The sequence below is a fragment of the Pan paniscus genome, chromosome 8, assembly GCF_029289425.2.
Source record: "Pan paniscus chromosome 8, NHGRI_mPanPan1-v2.0_pri, whole genome shotgun sequence".
Classification (NCBI taxonomy): domain Eukaryota; kingdom Metazoa; phylum Chordata; class Mammalia; order Primates; family Hominidae; genus Pan; species Pan paniscus.
Genome location: NC_073257.2, coordinates 145426038 through 145442073, shown reverse-complemented (window position 1 = coordinate 145442073; position 16036 = coordinate 145426038). Strand labels below are relative to the sequence as shown.

At 53.5% G+C, this 16036-nt stretch overlaps 2 protein-coding genes across 8 annotated transcripts in view; one reads left to right on the top strand and one right to left on the bottom strand.

Moving 5' to 3' along the window:
• Nucleotides 1-1296: 1296 nt before the first annotated feature.
• On the bottom strand, nucleotides 1297-5539 carry ZNF511 (zinc finger protein 511). 3 transcript variants are annotated; one of them, XM_034951487.2, is made up of 6 exons: nucleotides 5387-5539; nucleotides 5020-5093; nucleotides 4506-4707; nucleotides 4195-4319; nucleotides 2645-2770; nucleotides 1297-1671 (listed from the first exon to the last, which is right to left on the bottom strand). In XM_034951487.2, exons 1-6 carry the CDS (start codon nucleotides 5537-5539, stop codon nucleotides 1593-1595), a joined length of 759 nt encoding a protein of 252 aa, XP_034807378.2. In that variant the 3' UTR covers nucleotides 1297-1592. The 3 variants fall into 3 exon arrangements, with proteins under 3 accessions (XP_034807378.2, XP_034807376.1, XP_034807377.2); XM_034951485.2 differs by having other exon boundaries at nucleotides 2670-2770; XM_034951486.3 differs by having other exon boundaries at nucleotides 1297-2770.
• Nucleotides 5525-16036, top strand: part of TUBGCP2 (tubulin gamma complex component 2) — a 32843-nt gene continuing 22331 nt past the window's right edge. For 2 of the 5 annotated variants that reach the window (XM_063607615.1, XM_034951482.3), the window contains exons 1-4: nucleotides 5525-5660; nucleotides 11543-11731; nucleotides 14624-14752; nucleotides 15138-15314. In XM_063607615.1, coding sequence (XP_063463685.1) covers nucleotides 11582-11731; nucleotides 14624-14752; nucleotides 15138-15314 — 456 coding nt within the window. In that variant the 5' untranslated portion in view covers nucleotides 5525-5660; nucleotides 11543-11581. Of the gene's footprint in view, nucleotides 5661-11506; nucleotides 11732-14623; nucleotides 14753-15137; nucleotides 15315-16036 lie in introns of those variants that run through there. The other 3 variants (XM_008969308.6, XM_063607616.1, XM_034951484.3) reach the window with 3 other exon arrangements.

Here is a 16036-nt window from a genome sequence, read left to right as displayed (position 1 = left end):
CACGTGTCCACTGGACAGGGGGCCCTTCGTCATTTGGCAGCCAAGGCAGAGAGGCAGAGAGAGAGAGGCAGCTTACGCCATTACTTCTGCATATCAGAGACTTTTAGTACTTTCACTAATTTTGCTACTGCTATCTAAAGTGCAGAGCCAGGTGTACAGAATGGAACATGAAAGCGGACTAGGTGTGACCACTGAAGCACAGCATCAGAGGGAGATGGTTAGGCCTCCAGATGGCTGCGGGCGGGCCTGACTGATATCAGGCCTTCCACAAGAGGTGGAGGAGTAGAGTCTTCTCTAAACTCCCCCAGGGAAAGGGAGACTCCCTCTCCCAGTCTGCTAAGTAGCAGGTGCTTTTCCTTTGCACTGACGTTACCACTAGACTACGGTCCGCTTGGCGACGGGCATCTTCCCAGATGCTAGCGTTACTGCTATACCAAGGAGCCCTCTGGTGGCCCTGTCCGGGCATGACAGAAGGCTCACACTCTTGTCTTCTGGTCACTTCTGTCTCCTCAGCTCCTATCTCTGTATGGCCTGGTTTTTCCTAGGTTACGATTGTAGAGTGAGGATTATTATAATATTGGAATAAAGAATAATTACTACAAACTAATGATTAGTGATACATATATAATCATATCTATGACATATATCTAGTATAACTCCTGTTATTTTATATATTTTGTTATACTGGAACAGCTCGTGCCCTCGTTCTCTTGCCTTGGCACCTGGGTGGCTTGCCGCCCATATCACATGCTGTGGGAACAGGGCCGCTGGAGGAAGACGTGGTCAGGAGTCCCTGAGAGCCCTAATTTTATCAAAACAGAGTGATTTCTCCAGGACACACTGCCCCCAGTGTATCTCTGCAATCCAATGCCAGCCCCAATCTCCTGGCCTGCATTTCCTGATGCAGGCTCTCTGGTCCCCGCTGGCACTAGTGATGGATCCTGCACCCTCTGGGGCAGCACCCCCCACTCCCCCAGCACCCCCCACTCCCCCAGCACCCCACACACCCCCAAGCACCCCATGCCCCCAGAGCCACTGTGCCCCTCCCTGTGGGCATCAGATCCTACCCCCACCAGGTCTACTCCCTAAGTGGTGTGGCAAGGACAACTGGGTGTGGCTCCCAAAGCCAGGAGGTCCGGGACGAGGTGGAGTGCTGTATCCTACCCCATCACCCACCTCTGAGGGGTGCCAGGACTTTATAAATCTTCCTGAAAACTGAGGGAGGAAAACAGAATACCCATGGGTAACAACAACCACTCCGCACCTGACTCAACACAGAAATGAAGACTCAAGACCATCAGTGAAAAATACTTATTTCATGTGTTTAAAAATACATTCTTAGGGTGGGCCCTGCAGGAGGAGACAGGCCGTCCACATCTCCTTCCCAATAGTGTGTCCAGGTCGTTTCCAAAATCTGTGGGTCCCTCACAGCTTCTGATGACAGCTGCTGATGCCATTTGCTGAGGGACAAGGACGGGGAGGATGGCGAGGGCCTGGCCCCCAGGGCGGCCACACCAGAAGGTCGGAGAAAGGCCCAAGGCGGATGCCACGCCCAGCAGTGGTGACTGCCCCCCACTCCTTTTCTGAGTCTATCAGCATTGTTTGGTTTTCTTCTTGTTGCTTTTAAATCCTCGAGCGGCACCCTGACCAAAGCAGATGGTAGAGGGTATTCTGGGATGGAAGAAAGTTTCTATTAGATGCTGTATCTGCCAACCAACAACCCAGGTCATAATAGCACTTGTGTGTCTCCTCATTCTCTTTCACTCTGGGAACATGCGGAATGCAGAGCCGGCCCTCCTGGGCCCTGGGGGCAGCTCCCTTTCCACAGCCTGAGACCTAGTTCCTGTGGGGGGTCCCCGCCAGCCACCAATGCACACCCGCTGGGAAGAACTCTGCAGAGAGGGCGGCTCCTGCCAAGCCCTCTGGGGCTGAGACTTCCTGCTACCCCATGTCTGTTCCATGAAAACCCCTACTGTCCCAGCCCCCCGGGGCTCATTCACAGGCCAAAGTCCAGGCATCTGTAAGGAGGGTGCAGGGAACATTAAGTTCATCGTTCCACCTGTTTGGAGTCTTTGGTGATGTTTTTCCCCACTTGTTCACCGTTTTTCCCAAATTAATTTAAAATCAACTTTAACTAGAAAGGCAGACGGCACAGGTGACGCTAGAAAGGCAGACAGTACAGGTCATGCTCTAGAAAGGCAGACGGCACAGGTGACGCTAGAAAGGCAGACGGCACAGGTGACGCTAGAAACGCAGACGGCACAGGTGACGCTAGAAACGCAGACGGCACAGGTGATGCTAGAAAGGCAGACGGCACAGGTGATGCTATTAAGGCAGACGCCTGGGTTGTGACTGAAGCAACTGCAAGTGAGACTCCTTCCATCCCACTCAGACAATGAGGAAAAGTGAGTGGTGCTTGGCATTCCTGCGCTTCAGCAGCTCAAAAACAGAGTATGCGAGAGAAACTAAGTTATTCACAGGACCTGAGATATCTGGACTTTCTTCTCTGGCGGAAGCCGATTTTCTTACCCAGCGTTACCTTTCTGAATTCAGTATGAGAAGAGCTGCGGCCCAGGTGCAGCCCAGAATCCTCAGCACCGAACACATGTTGAGAACGGGTTTCAGAAAGAGCTCAGACACTGACCTATGTCTGCAGATCCGCCTCTCACCTGCCGGTGCAGGGGAGGCCGCCACAGGCTCAGAGCAGATTTCCATGGCCTCCCCTTCTGACCGCTCTCCACTGTCCCCTGGGGCTTCTGCTGAGGCTGGGCTGCGGGGACAGAGCAGTGAGTAACTGCCCTGCACGGCTCCTACAGCCCCCGTGTTCCCCAGAAATGAACATGCAAGAAAGAAACTGGATTTCCTTGTAAGTAGCATATTTTCTTACTATTTTGGCATAGTCTGATTTTATAGTGTGGTTTTCAGGATACTGGGAAAAGGAGAATAATTACAGCAAGGCCATTGTTTATATAATAGAGTCTGCATCTTATAAACTTAACTGTAACAATCATACTTTTTTTTGAAAATAGTATTTTTATGGTGCCAACGGTGCCACGGGTCTTTTTATGAGTGTGAGAAATTTGCTAAAGTTAACCAGAGACTATAAACTAGTTTCTTCCATAATACGAATGTCTTAATCCAGCATTGCACGGTTTTTCTCCTTAAAATGATCCCTCGGAAAGGAGACAATTACTTTACACGTAAGTCTTTGTAAAGCCTCCCATATTGCAGTGGGTTCTCCCAGTTATTTTAAAGAGCAAATTACTACTTGAGAAAACGTAGAGTCTGGAAAACTCTGATCAATAAAATTGTAGATGATTATGAAAGTTCACCTCATCAGTTAAAAAAAGAAGAAATATAACACAATTTAAAAATTGTTCCGGCTGGACATGGTAGCTCATACCTGCAATCTCAGCACTTTGGGAGGCTGAGGCAGGTGGACGGCTTGAGCCCAGGAGTTCACGACCAGACTGGGCAACATAGCAAGACCCTGTCTCTACAAAAAATAGAAAATTTTGCCGAGTGTGGCGATGCGTGTTGGTAGTCCTAGCACTTTAGGAGGCTGAAGTGGGAGAATCGCTTGAGCCTGAGAAGTGGAGGTTGCAGTGAACCTAGATCACACCACTACACTCCAGCCTGGGTGTCAGAGCAAGACCCTGTCTCAAAAAAAAAAAAAGATTGTTCCTGGAAGTATTTCCCAGAGTGCACTCTAGGCAGGAACATGTTAATCAACAGCTTTGTCATCAAGTTCATATGCGCACAACCAACCAGGACAAAGGGAAAGCCAGGGCTGCATGATGTGTGAGCACGGCCGACGGCTGCAGGAGGTACAGGCACGGCCCCGAGGGGTGTGAGTGCGGATGACCACGGCCGACTGCTGCAGGAGGTACAGGCATGGCCCAGAGGGGTGTGAGTGCGGAGGCGCTGCGCCCGCTCATTCCCACACCCCCTCTGCTGCCTCCACCGGCACAGAGCTGGGCAGCCAGGGGCTCCCCTCCAGCCTCCCTTCGGCAGGGTGGCCGCTGGCACAACCACCTGTAGCTGTGTTGCCAGGGCTTCAGGTACCTGCAGGTGAACACCCCATTAGGTGACACACAAGTGCTTAATAAGTCTGACCGTCTATGCATTCCGGCTAGTTGGAAACCTTTTCCTAAAATCAAAAGCAGACACGTGCTGAGCCTGGCGGCTCCCTACCTTCTGCTTTTCTTTGGCTTATCAAACCGGAAGTCCGCGGGGTACAGGTGCATCCTCACCATGTGATCCTTCCGGTCTCTGCTGGTCTTGAACTTCTCTGTGCAGCCTTCTACCAAGCACTGATACTGAAATGGAGACCGCGTCACCTCCCTCTGACCCCTGGCCCTCCCCCACCGCCATGCCCCCGTAGCAGGGCTGCCAAGGGCGGAAAGGTGTCCCCGGCCTTGCCCGAGCACCCGAGAGCTGGGGGCAGCACTCTGAGCCCATCACCAATGGGGGGTGGCCTCGGCGGCTGTGCAGTTGTCACCCACCATGTCCTGCCTCTCAGACAGGATCTGGAAGAGCGAATCGTGCCACTCCAGGATGTGGGCGTCCAGCAGGTGTCCGGAAGGGAAGGCCCGCTTGCAAAAGGAGCAAACATTTCCGTGCAGCGTGTGGTAGTGGTGCTCGTAGTCGTCCAGGGCATCGAACACCTGGCAGCAGCCGGCCACCTGGCAGGCAAACGCGGGCACCCTGCCAAGGAGACCTGCTTCAGGGGCCCTTCCTCCAGTGCGAGGAACCAAGCTGGACTTTCTGCACAGTTTCCCTTTGAGACCTCCAATAAAGCCCCTATGCATCTTTTGCAATCCCAAACCCTCTTTTTATGAATTAAGTTTCACAAACAGGCTAGGTGGTGGAAGAGTCGGCCACGCCAAAGCTGGACAGGCACAGCGCCTTGGTGGGGCGGCCGCACATGGAAGAGCGGCAGCACAGCCCCAGGGACCAGGCACCGGTCAGGGAGGCGGCGCAGGACTAGCACTGGCTAGGCACTGCCCATTCGCTTACCTGGGCTTCTCAGGCACGTCGGCCACCTGCATGATCACGTCCTGGAGGTAGAGGTGGCGCTGCACGTCCCCATCCTGCAGGAAAAGTGCGCCGTGGGCGGGGCCAGGTGACTCGCGGCACGCCCACCGCGTCAGGCCTCGCCCACATCCGTGGCCCCAGTCACCCCGCGCTCCGGTCCCGCCCCACAGCCTCAGGCCCCGCCCACTCCACGTTCCGGCCCCGCCCCACCACCTCAGGTCCCGCCTGTCCCAGGCTCCGGCCCCGCCCCGCAGTCGTAGGCCCCTCCCACTCCAGGCTCCGGCCCCGCCTCGCAGCCGTAGGCCCCGCTGGATCCTACAACTACTTTTTCCCTCTTTTGCTCACGCACCTCGAAGAACTGGTGCTCCCGCGGGAAGCGCACGGGGCGCGCAACGAAGCGAAAGGGCGCGGCCCCAGCCGCGGGATCCCGCTCTACAGGCAGTGGCTCCGCCGCCCCGGGCCCCGCAGCGAGGCGGGCGCACAGCGCGGGGGGCAACTGCATCACCTCGGGCGCGGGCGGGCGCAGCCTGTCGGCCACCGTCCGCGAGCCGAGCCGGACGTGACGTCACGCTCACTTCCGCCGCCGTCGGGGGCTGCGCGGGGGCTGTGGCTCCGGGACTGCGGTGAGTCCTGGCCGAACGCGGGCGCGGGCGTGATGAGGGGTTTGGGGGACTGCCAGGCCCGGGGGCCCACGAGGCGACGGGGCTGGCGGGACGCGGCTCTTCCCGCGCGCTCCCTCTGGCTGTGCAGCGGTCCCCGAACTCTGGGGCCGAAGCCCTTCGGGCCTGCACCGGCCAGGCCAGCGTCTTGCCCCGCGGCCCGACACTCAGCCGGGGCGGGGCGGAGCGGGCCTCCGGGTCGTCCCGGGTGTCCCCTCCCAGCCCTGGGAAGCCGGGTCGCAGGTCCCCCTCTCGCACGCCGTCTCCCGTCCGCCTTGCCCCGCCTGTCGTCTCCCGCTGCAGTCCCTGGATCTTGTTCCCTCTAAACCAGTCGCGAACTGGAGCCAAAGTGACTCCAGTTTTATTGTAACCGTTTTTAATTTAAAGCCCTTGGGTGACTTCCCGTTACTTTAGTTCAAAGGCCCTTTCCTGGTTTGTCGGGGTCCTGTCGACCTCTCCAGTCCCCGCAGCTCTCGTGAAACACAGGACCTGTGCTAGGTGCTCAGGGCGTGTGGGGGAAGGCATCACAGGAGGGCGCGGCAGCCTTGTAGGAGAGACAAACGTCAGAGTAAAGAGTCACCTAATTAAAATGGTGAATGACAACACACGCGGGAAGCAGTGGACGCTTCAGATCTACTGCAGAGAATGGGCCCGGTGGCGGATAGAGGCTTTAGCTTTCTCGTCTGTCACCCAGGCTGGAGTGCAATGGTGCGATCATAGCTGATAGATCGCTGCGGCCTCAAATTCTTGGGCTCAAGTGGTCCTGCTGCCTCAGCGTTCCAAAGAGCTGGAACTGCAGGCGTGAGCCACCATGCCTGCCCCTATACTTTTTCCATGTTTAGATACACAAATACCTCTGTGTTACAGTTGTCTAGTGTTCAGCACCGCCACCTGCTGGGCAGGTTTGTAGCCCACGAGCAAGAGGCTCCACTAGGTGGTTTAGGTGCATCGTAGGCCGTACACCATCTAGGTCTGCGAGTGACTGTGATGATCGCACAGAAGGAAATCATGTAACCATACGTTTCTCTTTTTTTCTTTTGGAGATAGTGTCTCTCTCTGTCGCTCAGGCTGGAGTGCAGTGGCGCGATCTGGGCTCACTGCAACTTCTGCCTCCTGGGTTCAAGCGATTCTCGTGCCTCAGCTTCCCAAGTAGCTGGGATTACAAGTGTGCGCCACCAGGCTTGGCCAATTTTTGTATTTTTGGTAGAGACTGGTTTTCACCATGTTGGCCAGGCATTTCTCAGAATGTTGAGTGATGCATGACTGTACTTTCTGTCTCTGTAAAAGCCTTTGGGCTCTTGACATTTTCCACAAGTTGTAAAATAACATTTTTCAAACCAATTTGTACAGTTAGCTTTGAGCTCTCAACAGAGACTCTTTTTCACGTCCCTCTGTGTTTTAATCACTTGGAGTGTGTGCTCACTAGGAGTGTGTGCCCCGCTTGTCCGTGGTGGAGTGTGACATGCGTGCGTTGCTTCCTCAGCACGCGTCCCTGCGGTAGCTCACAGCCTCTGTGAGGAGGACGTCAGTCCCTCCCAGTCACAGTTGGTGGGCCTGTCAGTTTGTGTGATTAATAGTAAGAATTCAGGAGCATCAAGAAGACCAAGTCAGCGGCCACGGCTAGATGTTCCTCCGAGAAGCGGCCACGGCTAGATGTTCCTCAGAGCTGTGTTTTCAGTGGGACACTGTGCATTTCTGGCGGGACAGCTCTGTTGATGATTAGCGTCCCCGGCCCTTGCCCTCTAAGTAGCGAGAGCACCCTTCCATGACCGTGACACCCCAGAGTTGCCCTAGGACTTTTCCAAAGGTCTTCTGGGGGGAGGGACTCTGTGCGAGTACGGGCTGCCCACTTGGAGGCCCGGTCCCCACATTCAGGGAGAGCAGCAGGCTCCTCACGGGATGAACACTCATGATGTGCGGGCATCTGTGCTTCTATTTCTAGAAGAGATATGAAGTTTCCTGAAGGTAGTTTTTATTTTTTTTATTATTATTTTTTGAGACAGAGTCTCGCTCTGTTGCCCAGGCTGGAATGCAGTGGTGTGATCTTGGCTCACCTCTCGGGTTCACGCCATTCTCCTGCCCCAGCCTCTGGAGTATCTGCGACTACAAGCGCCCGCCACCACGCCCGGCTAATTTTTTTGTATTTTTAGTAGAGATGGGGTTTCACCATGTTAGCCAGGATGGTCTCGATCTCCTGACCTCGTGACCCGCCCACCTTGGCTTCCCAAAGTGCTGAGATTACAGGCGTGAGCCACCGTGCCCAGCATGTAGTTTTTAAATAAATACTCAGATGATTTTTCTTCATAGGTAGCTTTCTCTCCTGACTTGTGTCTGGTGGGGGAGTGCTTTGTTTTGGTGGCAAATGGTTTTCTTGCCACCTAGCATGACCAAAGTGTTTCTCAGACCAGCAGTTATAGGACAACCTGCAGTCCTCGGGGAGCCGAGTAGAATGTGGGTGGAACAGGCCACCCTTGGATTTGAAGGGGCCGCTGGCCGGAACGTTTGGGCTGTCTTTTCTGCTTCACAAGTAGTTTGCAGGGCCTCGTCCAGGGCTCCCATGACTGTTAAAAAAGCATCTGGTAGTTTAAGATGTCGTCAGTGATTGGGACCCAATTTTCCTTTTGTAAACCTAACCATTTCCCAGATAACAGAGTTAACACCTCCAGGGAGCAATGGTGCCGCATGTTTGTTTCTGCTTTCCTGGTAACAACAGTGTAAGAACTTACCACGTATGGGCCCTTCTGTGCTTTCTCAGGGTGATTTCACTTCTCTCTACCACAGCTCTACGCAGGACCTAGGGCTTCCCCTTTTCAGAAGAAGCTTGCAGAGGACGTGTCCTTGTTCAGGGTCCCACAGCCTAGAAGTAGCCACGTCAGTGTCCAGACTGCATGGGGCTCCATGGCGTGTGCCCTGCTGGCCTTGTGCTTGAACTGTAGTTACCGTGAGCACCTCCTGGGTCAAAAGCATGTGTGTGAGCAACTCAGCACCATGCCTTCTTATCGCTCTCCTTCCATTTTCGGAGATACCCTGCCTGTGACCAGTATTTGATGTTCATCTACAGATAAACTGTCTTCCATCACACAGGATTAGAATCTCGGTGTCGAGTCCCGTGCTAATAATCGTTAGTGAATTAGCATATTGTGGGAGTATGTGCTGAGTCTTCTGTACTCTATTGTAGGGACTAGCCCCACAGGGTTGGTGGGTTTTTCTCCTCGTGTGCGGAGATGAGAGATTGTAAAAATAAAGACGCAAGACAAAGAGATAAAAGAAAAGACAGCGGGCCTGGGGGACCACTACCACCAAGACGCAGAGACCGGTAGTGGCCCCAAATGCCTGGCTGCGCTGTTATTTATTGGATACAAAGCAAAAGGGGCAGGGTAAAGAGTGTGAGTCATCTCCAGTGATTGATAAGGTCATGTGAGTCATGTGTCCACCAGACATGGGGCCCTTCCCTGTTAGGTAGCCGAGGCGGAGAGAGAGAGGACAGCTTATGTCATTATTTCTTCTGTGTTCTTTTCAGAAAGATCAAAGACTTTAATACTTTCACTAATTTTGCTACTGCTATCTAGAGGGCAGAGCCAGGTGTACAGAGTGGAACATGAGAGCGGACCAGGAGCGTGACCGCTGAAGCACAGCATCACAGGGAGACAGTCAGGCCTCCGGATAACTGCGGGCGGGCCTGACTGATGTCAGGCCCTCCACAAGAGTTGGAGGCGTAGAGTCTTCTCTAAACTCTCCGGGGAAAGGGAGACTCCCTCTCCCGGTCTGCTAAGTAGCGGGTGTTTTTCCTTGACACTGACACTACTGCTAGACCAAGGTCCGCTTGGCAAGGGGCATCTTCCCAGACGCTGGCGTCACCGCTAGACCACGGAGCCCTCTGGTGGCCCTGTCCGGGCATGACAGAAGGCTCGCACTCTTGTCTTCCGGTCACTTCTCACTATGTCCCCTCAGCTCCTATCTCTGTATGGCCTGGTTTTTCCTAGGTTATGATTGTAGAGCAAGGATTATTGTAATATTGGAATAAAGAGTAATTGCTACAAACTGATGATTAATGATATTCATATATAATCATATCTATGATCTAGATCTAGCATAACTCTTGTTGTTTTATATATTTTGTTACACTGGAACAGCTCGTGCCCTCGGTCTCTTGCCTCGGCACCTGGGTGGCTTGCCGCCCACACTCGATGTTTTGTTGAGCTCATCCTTGTCTCCCTAAAGCTGTCAGCAGAGTGGTTGTTTACCTTTTTTGGGTCATAGAGCCTTTGAGAATTTGTTGAAGGGTCATCTCCTCAGAAAATAAAAAGTTATTTTGCCCATAACTTTCAAGGGCTCATCTGTTACTGATTACTCATGGATACCGGCTTAAGAACCCTTGTGTAGATGAAATGTTTGTGAAGCATGTAAAGTTTGCTTATATTTGTTTTGTAATCTATAGCCAGTTGCCTTGCCTGTGTGTGTTTTTTGTTTTGTTTTGTTTTTTGTTGAGACAGGGTCTCCCTCTGTCGCCCAGGCTGGAGTGGCTCAAGCGATCCTCCCACCTCAGCCTCCCGAGTAGCTAAGACTACAGGCATATGCTACCATGCCCAGTTAATTTTTGTATTTTTTGTAGAGACAGAGTCTCACTACGTTGCCCAGGCTGTCTTGACTCCTGGCCTCGAGTGACTCACCTGACTCAGCCTCCCAAAATGCTGGGATTCCAGGCGAGAGCCACTGCACACAGCCATGTGTTTGTCTTAATGGCCTCGTATCGGAACTCTGGGTGACAGAGGCTAATGAGCAGCCACTGGTGGGAGAGTAGGGGCGGCGCTCACCCTGCACCCTGACCCAGGGGTGGGCTCACCCTGCACCCTGACCCCACGCAGTGTTCTGCTGCCCACTTGGGTGTCTGTGACGCCTTCGATCTCATATGTGTTATGTGTCTCCTGGTGAGCCCCTGGGGCAGCTGGAGCTGCAGTGGAACTTCACCTAGCTCAAACGCGTAGGGAACGTGTAGAAATCCTACCAGAAGCGTCTCTGTCGGTAGCCACGCTTGGGCAAGAAAAGGAGATGTCACGGGTACCAGAGTGAAAAAGTAACGCAGAGCCGGCCAAGTGAATGGAGCTGCGGCTGAGCACCGCGGGCTCTGAGAACCAGTGTGGGCCTCTCCGGTGGAAGCTGGGATGTTACTGTGTGTGCCGGTAGCTGGCGCAGTGTCAATGGCACAGAGCTCCCTGTGTAGACCCCACAGGCCTCACGTCCGGGACCAGAAAGCTCTGTCCCCAAGCCGAGGCGAGCAGCAGAGCATGCCCTGCTGGCCCAGACCCATATGTGGAGGGAGGTGCAGGGGAAAGGGAACCCGGGTCTCAGGCCCCATTCATGCTGCCCACGGGGCTGGCTCCCGGAGCTGCGGAGGCCGCCTGGAAGCTGGAGGCAGGTGAATCCCAGGCCCATGCAGAGGACCCTCTGAGAGGCTGCTGGAGTTCAGGGAGGGGCCCTAATCCCAGTCCCGTCCAGAGGACCCTCTGAGAGGCTGCTGGGGTGTTGGGCAGGGGCCCTAATCCCAGGCCCATGCAGAGGACCCTCTGAGAGGCTGCTGGGCTGTTGGGGGAGGGGCCCTAATCCCAGTCCCGTCCAGAGGACCCTCTGAGAGGCTGCTGGGGTGTCAGGGAGGGGCCCTAATCCCAGGCCCATGCAGAGGACCCTCTGAGAGGCTGCTGGGCTGTTGGGGGAGGGGCCCTAGGCCAGGCAGGCCGGGTGATAACTTGGTTTGTCAAAGCCTGACATTGGCCAGTCTTGAGTGTTTAAAAAAATGTTTTTTATTTCTACAGTTTGAATTTTATGAATAGCTGTCCTCTTACCTATAGGAGAACATATTGTGATGTTGGTGCCTCAGAGCTAAAACTATGAGTGAATTTCGGATTCACCATGATGTCAATGAACTGCTTAGCCTGCTGCGTGTCCACGGAGGAGATGGGGCTGAGGTCTACATTGACCTGCTTCAAAAGAACAGGACCCCGTACGTCACTACCACTGTCTCTGCTCACAGTGCCAAGGTGAGCACTGCCCTTGGTGTAGCGCTGTGCAGGGTGAGCACTGTTCCTGGGTCAGGGTGGTGCAGGGTGAGCCCACCCCTGGGTCAGGGTGCAGGGTGAGCGCCGTTCCTGGGTCAGGGTGGTACAGGGTGAGCACCATTCCTGGGTGAGGGTGCAGGGTGAGCCCACCCCTGGGTCAGGGTGCAGGATGAACACTGTTCCTGGATCAGGATGGTGCAGGGTGAACCCACCCCTCGGTCCATGTGCAGGATGAGCGTCGTCCCTGGGTCAGGATGCATGATGAGCATCGCCCCTGGGTCAGGGTGCAGGGTGAGCGCCACCTCTGGTGCAGGGAGCAGGGTGAGCGCCACCTCTGGTGCAGGGAGCAGGGTGAGCGCCACCTCTGGTGCAGGGTGAGCGCCACCTCTGGTGCAGGGTGCAGGGTGAGCACCACCTCTGGTGCAGGGAGCAGGGTGAGCGCCACCTCTGGTGCAGGGAGCAGGGTGAGCGCCACCTCTGGTGCAGGGTGCAGGGTGAGCGCCACCTCTGGTGCAGGGAGCAGGGTGAGCGCCACGTCTGGTGCAGGGTGAGCGCCACCTCTGGTGCAGGGTGCAGGGTGAGCGCCACCTCTGGTGCAGGGTGCAGGGTGAGCGCCACCTCTGGTGCGGGGTGCAGGGTGAGCGCCACCCCGGGGTCAGGATGGTGCAGGGTGAGCGCTGCCCCTGGTGCAGGGCTGTGTGCCGTGCAAGATGCAGGGTGAGTGCCCGTTCCTGGGTGGCCTCAATGGTACCGGCAACGATGGCAGACAGCACTTAGTCTGTGTGTGTGTTCAGCTCTGATTCTCCTGACTCCCCGCAGCAGCTCCTGTGATTCACCCCACTATGCAGATGAGTAAATGGAGGCCTATGGAGAAAGCTGGGCCTAGAACCCTCCCTCTTCCCCACTCTGTCCCCTGCAGCCATGAGGCGGGAGAGTCCTGACATGTGCATTCCTGTGGATAAAAAGGGAGGGACTGGGCCAGGCGCGGTGGCTCACGCCTATAATCCCAGCACTTTGGGAGGCTGAGGCAGGTGGATCACAAGGTCAGGAGATCAAGACCACCCTGGCTAACACGGTGAAACCCCGTCTCTACTAAAAATACAAAAAATTAGCTGGGTATGGTGGCAGGCACCTGTAATCCCAGCTACTCGGGAGGCTGAGGCAGGAGAGTGGCGTGAACCTGGGAGGTGGAGCTTGCAGTGAGCCGAGATATCGTGCCACTGCATTCCAGCCTGGGCGGCAGAGTGAGACTCTGTCTCAAAAAAAAAAAAAAAAAAAAAAAAGGGAGGGACTGGTATTAACCACTTTGAAATGCCTTTAAGGTATTATTTCTTTATTCAGATAACGTGTAATTCAGAAGTATAGATTTTCAGTAAAAAAATGATTTTGAATTTGAAGTCTATTTTTAAAAATACATTATGAAGCTTCAGTTATTTAAACAGGTTAACAATGGCACAAGGATAATTAGGCAAATTAGCCGAGTGGAATAGAGACTTGGGGACACCCATGTTTAGTTCATTCTGAAGGAAGCATTGTAAATCACTGAGTAAAACATAACCCCTGCTGGGCACGGCCGCTCACAGCTGTAATCCCAGCCCTTTGGGAGGCCGAGGCGGGTGGATCACCTAAGGTTGGGAGTTCGAGACCAGCCTGGCCAACATGGAGAAACCCCATCGCTACTAAAAATACAAAAATTAGGGCGTGGTGGTGCGTGCCAGTAATGCAGCTACTCGGGAGGCTGAGGCAGGAGAATTACTTGAACCAGGGAGGTGGAGGTTGCGGTGAGCCTAGATCACGCCATTGCACTCCAGCCTGGGCAACAAGAGCGAAACTCCGTCCAAAAGAAAAAGCATAACCCCTAGGGTTGCACATAATAATAAATTCCAGAGGGAACACAGTGAGGTGTATACAATGAATGCATAAACTACTGGGGGGAATACAGTGAGATGCAGACAATGAACGCATAAACTACTGGGGGGAAAACGTAAGTCGCTACTCTCCAGTACAAACCTGAAGAAGCATAAAAGGGAACACAGTGAGATGCATACAATGAACGCATAAACTACTGGGGGGAAATGCAAGTTGCTACTCTCCAGTACAAACCTGAAGGAGCATAAAAAGGAATACAGTGAAATGTATACAATGAACGCATAAACTACTGGGGGGAAGTGTAAGTCGCTACTCTCCAGTACAAACCTGAAGAAGCATAAAAGGGCGGGCGCAGGGGCTCACACCTGTAACGCCAGCACTTTGGGAGGCCGAGGCAGGTGGATGGCTTGAGCCTAGGAGTTTGAGAGCAGTCTGGGCAACGTGGTGAAATCCTGTCTCTACAAAAAATTAAAATAATACGAAGAAGCACAAAAGGAAAGGAACCATAATGGGAAATACGGATAAGGTTTGTTTTGTTTTGTTTTGAGACAGAGTCTTACTCTGTCACCCAGGCTGGAATGCATGTGGCACGATCTTGTCTTACTGCAGTCTCAACCTCCCAGGCTGATGTGAACCTCCCATCTCAGCTTCCCAAGTAGTGACCACAGGCAAGTGCCACCACGCCTCGCTAATTTTTGAATCTTTTTGTAGAAATGGGGTTTTGTTATTTTGGCCAGGCTGGTCTTGAACTCCTGGACTCAAGCAGTCTACCAGCCTCGGCCTCCCAAAGTGCTGGGATTACAGGCATGAGCCACTGCCTAGCTCAAAACGTGGATAAGTTTAACACAATATGGAGATGAGTTTTGTTAGTTTATTTCAGAGGGATAATTATTTAACCTACCCAATTTAATTCCATTGGCTTATTGTGTTCAATTTTCTTAAAGGTTTTTTTTACAGTGCTTTATTAATTACCGTCATTAAATCACTCATGTTTGTGCTTTTGAGGTTAAAATTGCAGAGTTTTCTCGTACTCCGGAAGACTTTCTAAAGAAATATGATGAACTGAAATCTAAAAATACAAGGAACCTTGACCCACTGGTGTACCTGTTGTCAAAGCTCACGGAAGACAAAGAGGTAGGTGCCCATGCCACGTGCCACACTGCGCCCGTACGGCCCATGTTGGGAGTGGGGTCGCATCTCCTGCTCACTCCGTACCATCTTCCTGTCAGCTCTTCCTCGCTCACACCACTAACGCTTCTAGGCCATGTAGGAAATTTTTGGTGAATCAGAATGAAAGATAGATAACCCATGTTGGGTGTAAACATGAGAAGCAGCCTCTGGGGCACTTTGAGCTTCCCGCATGTGTCACGCTCAGTTCCTGCCTGTCGCACGCGTCGCTTTGCTATTAACGGGTGCCTGTCAGGGTTGGGGAGCCGTCCTGGTGGTGTCGTCCCTACTCTCCCCCTATGGCCAAAGAGGTGCTGGCCCAGTGTGAACACACAGTTTTACATGTTTTCAGACTCTGCAGTACTTACAACAGAATGCAAAAGAAAGAGCTGAGCTTGCAGCCGCTGCTGTGGGCAGCAGTACCACCAGCATCAACGTCCCTGCCGCGGCCTCCAAGATCTCCATGCAGGAGCTTGAGGAACTGAGGAAGCAGCTTGGCAGCGTGGCCACAGGCTCCACGCTGCAGCAGGTACTGCGTCCGTGGCTGTCCACAGGCTCCATGCTGCAGCAGGTCCTGTGTCCGTGGCGTCCACAGGCACCCACACTCAGTGCTGTGCCGGGCCCCTGCTGGAAGGACATGTCTCTCTGTCATTTATTGAAAATGAATCCCTTAGAGAGGCCAAGGCTTAATGCTTGATCATGACCTAGCTCTATATGTTTAGTTTTTTTTTTAACCAAGAATTCTGGACCACAAGAATCAATAGCAGCAAGGTTCTGACCCACGTGGGAGTTGTGCTGCCAGGTGGCCACGTGACTCTGAGCCTACCCAATCCTGACTCCCCATTTCCCTCCTCCAATTTTTGACAATTTTGAGGGAATGCTTTCAGATCATTGTATTTTCAAGATTCTCGAAAATACAGTAATTTTTATTATTCCTTCTGTATTTGCTACTTGCTCTTGGTTTTGATTTTATGCCCTACCCTGGTCTTTTGATGTAAGTCATCTCCCAGTCTCTCTCATTAGAGCTGCCACGTTCCTGCCTTTGTGACCTTTAAACTCCCTTTGGAGCTGTGTCCCTGAGGCGTCCTAGCCTCGTGGGTGCGTGTTGAGTGCAGCGGCTCCCAAGGACCCAGCCGATTCTTGCTGGGCACGTTCTGTGCTGGACATGGTACTAGGCCTCTGTCCACGTCTCCCTCAGCCCTGGCAGAAGACTGGGTCTTACTGCCACGTGCAGAGACAGTTTGCATCTGC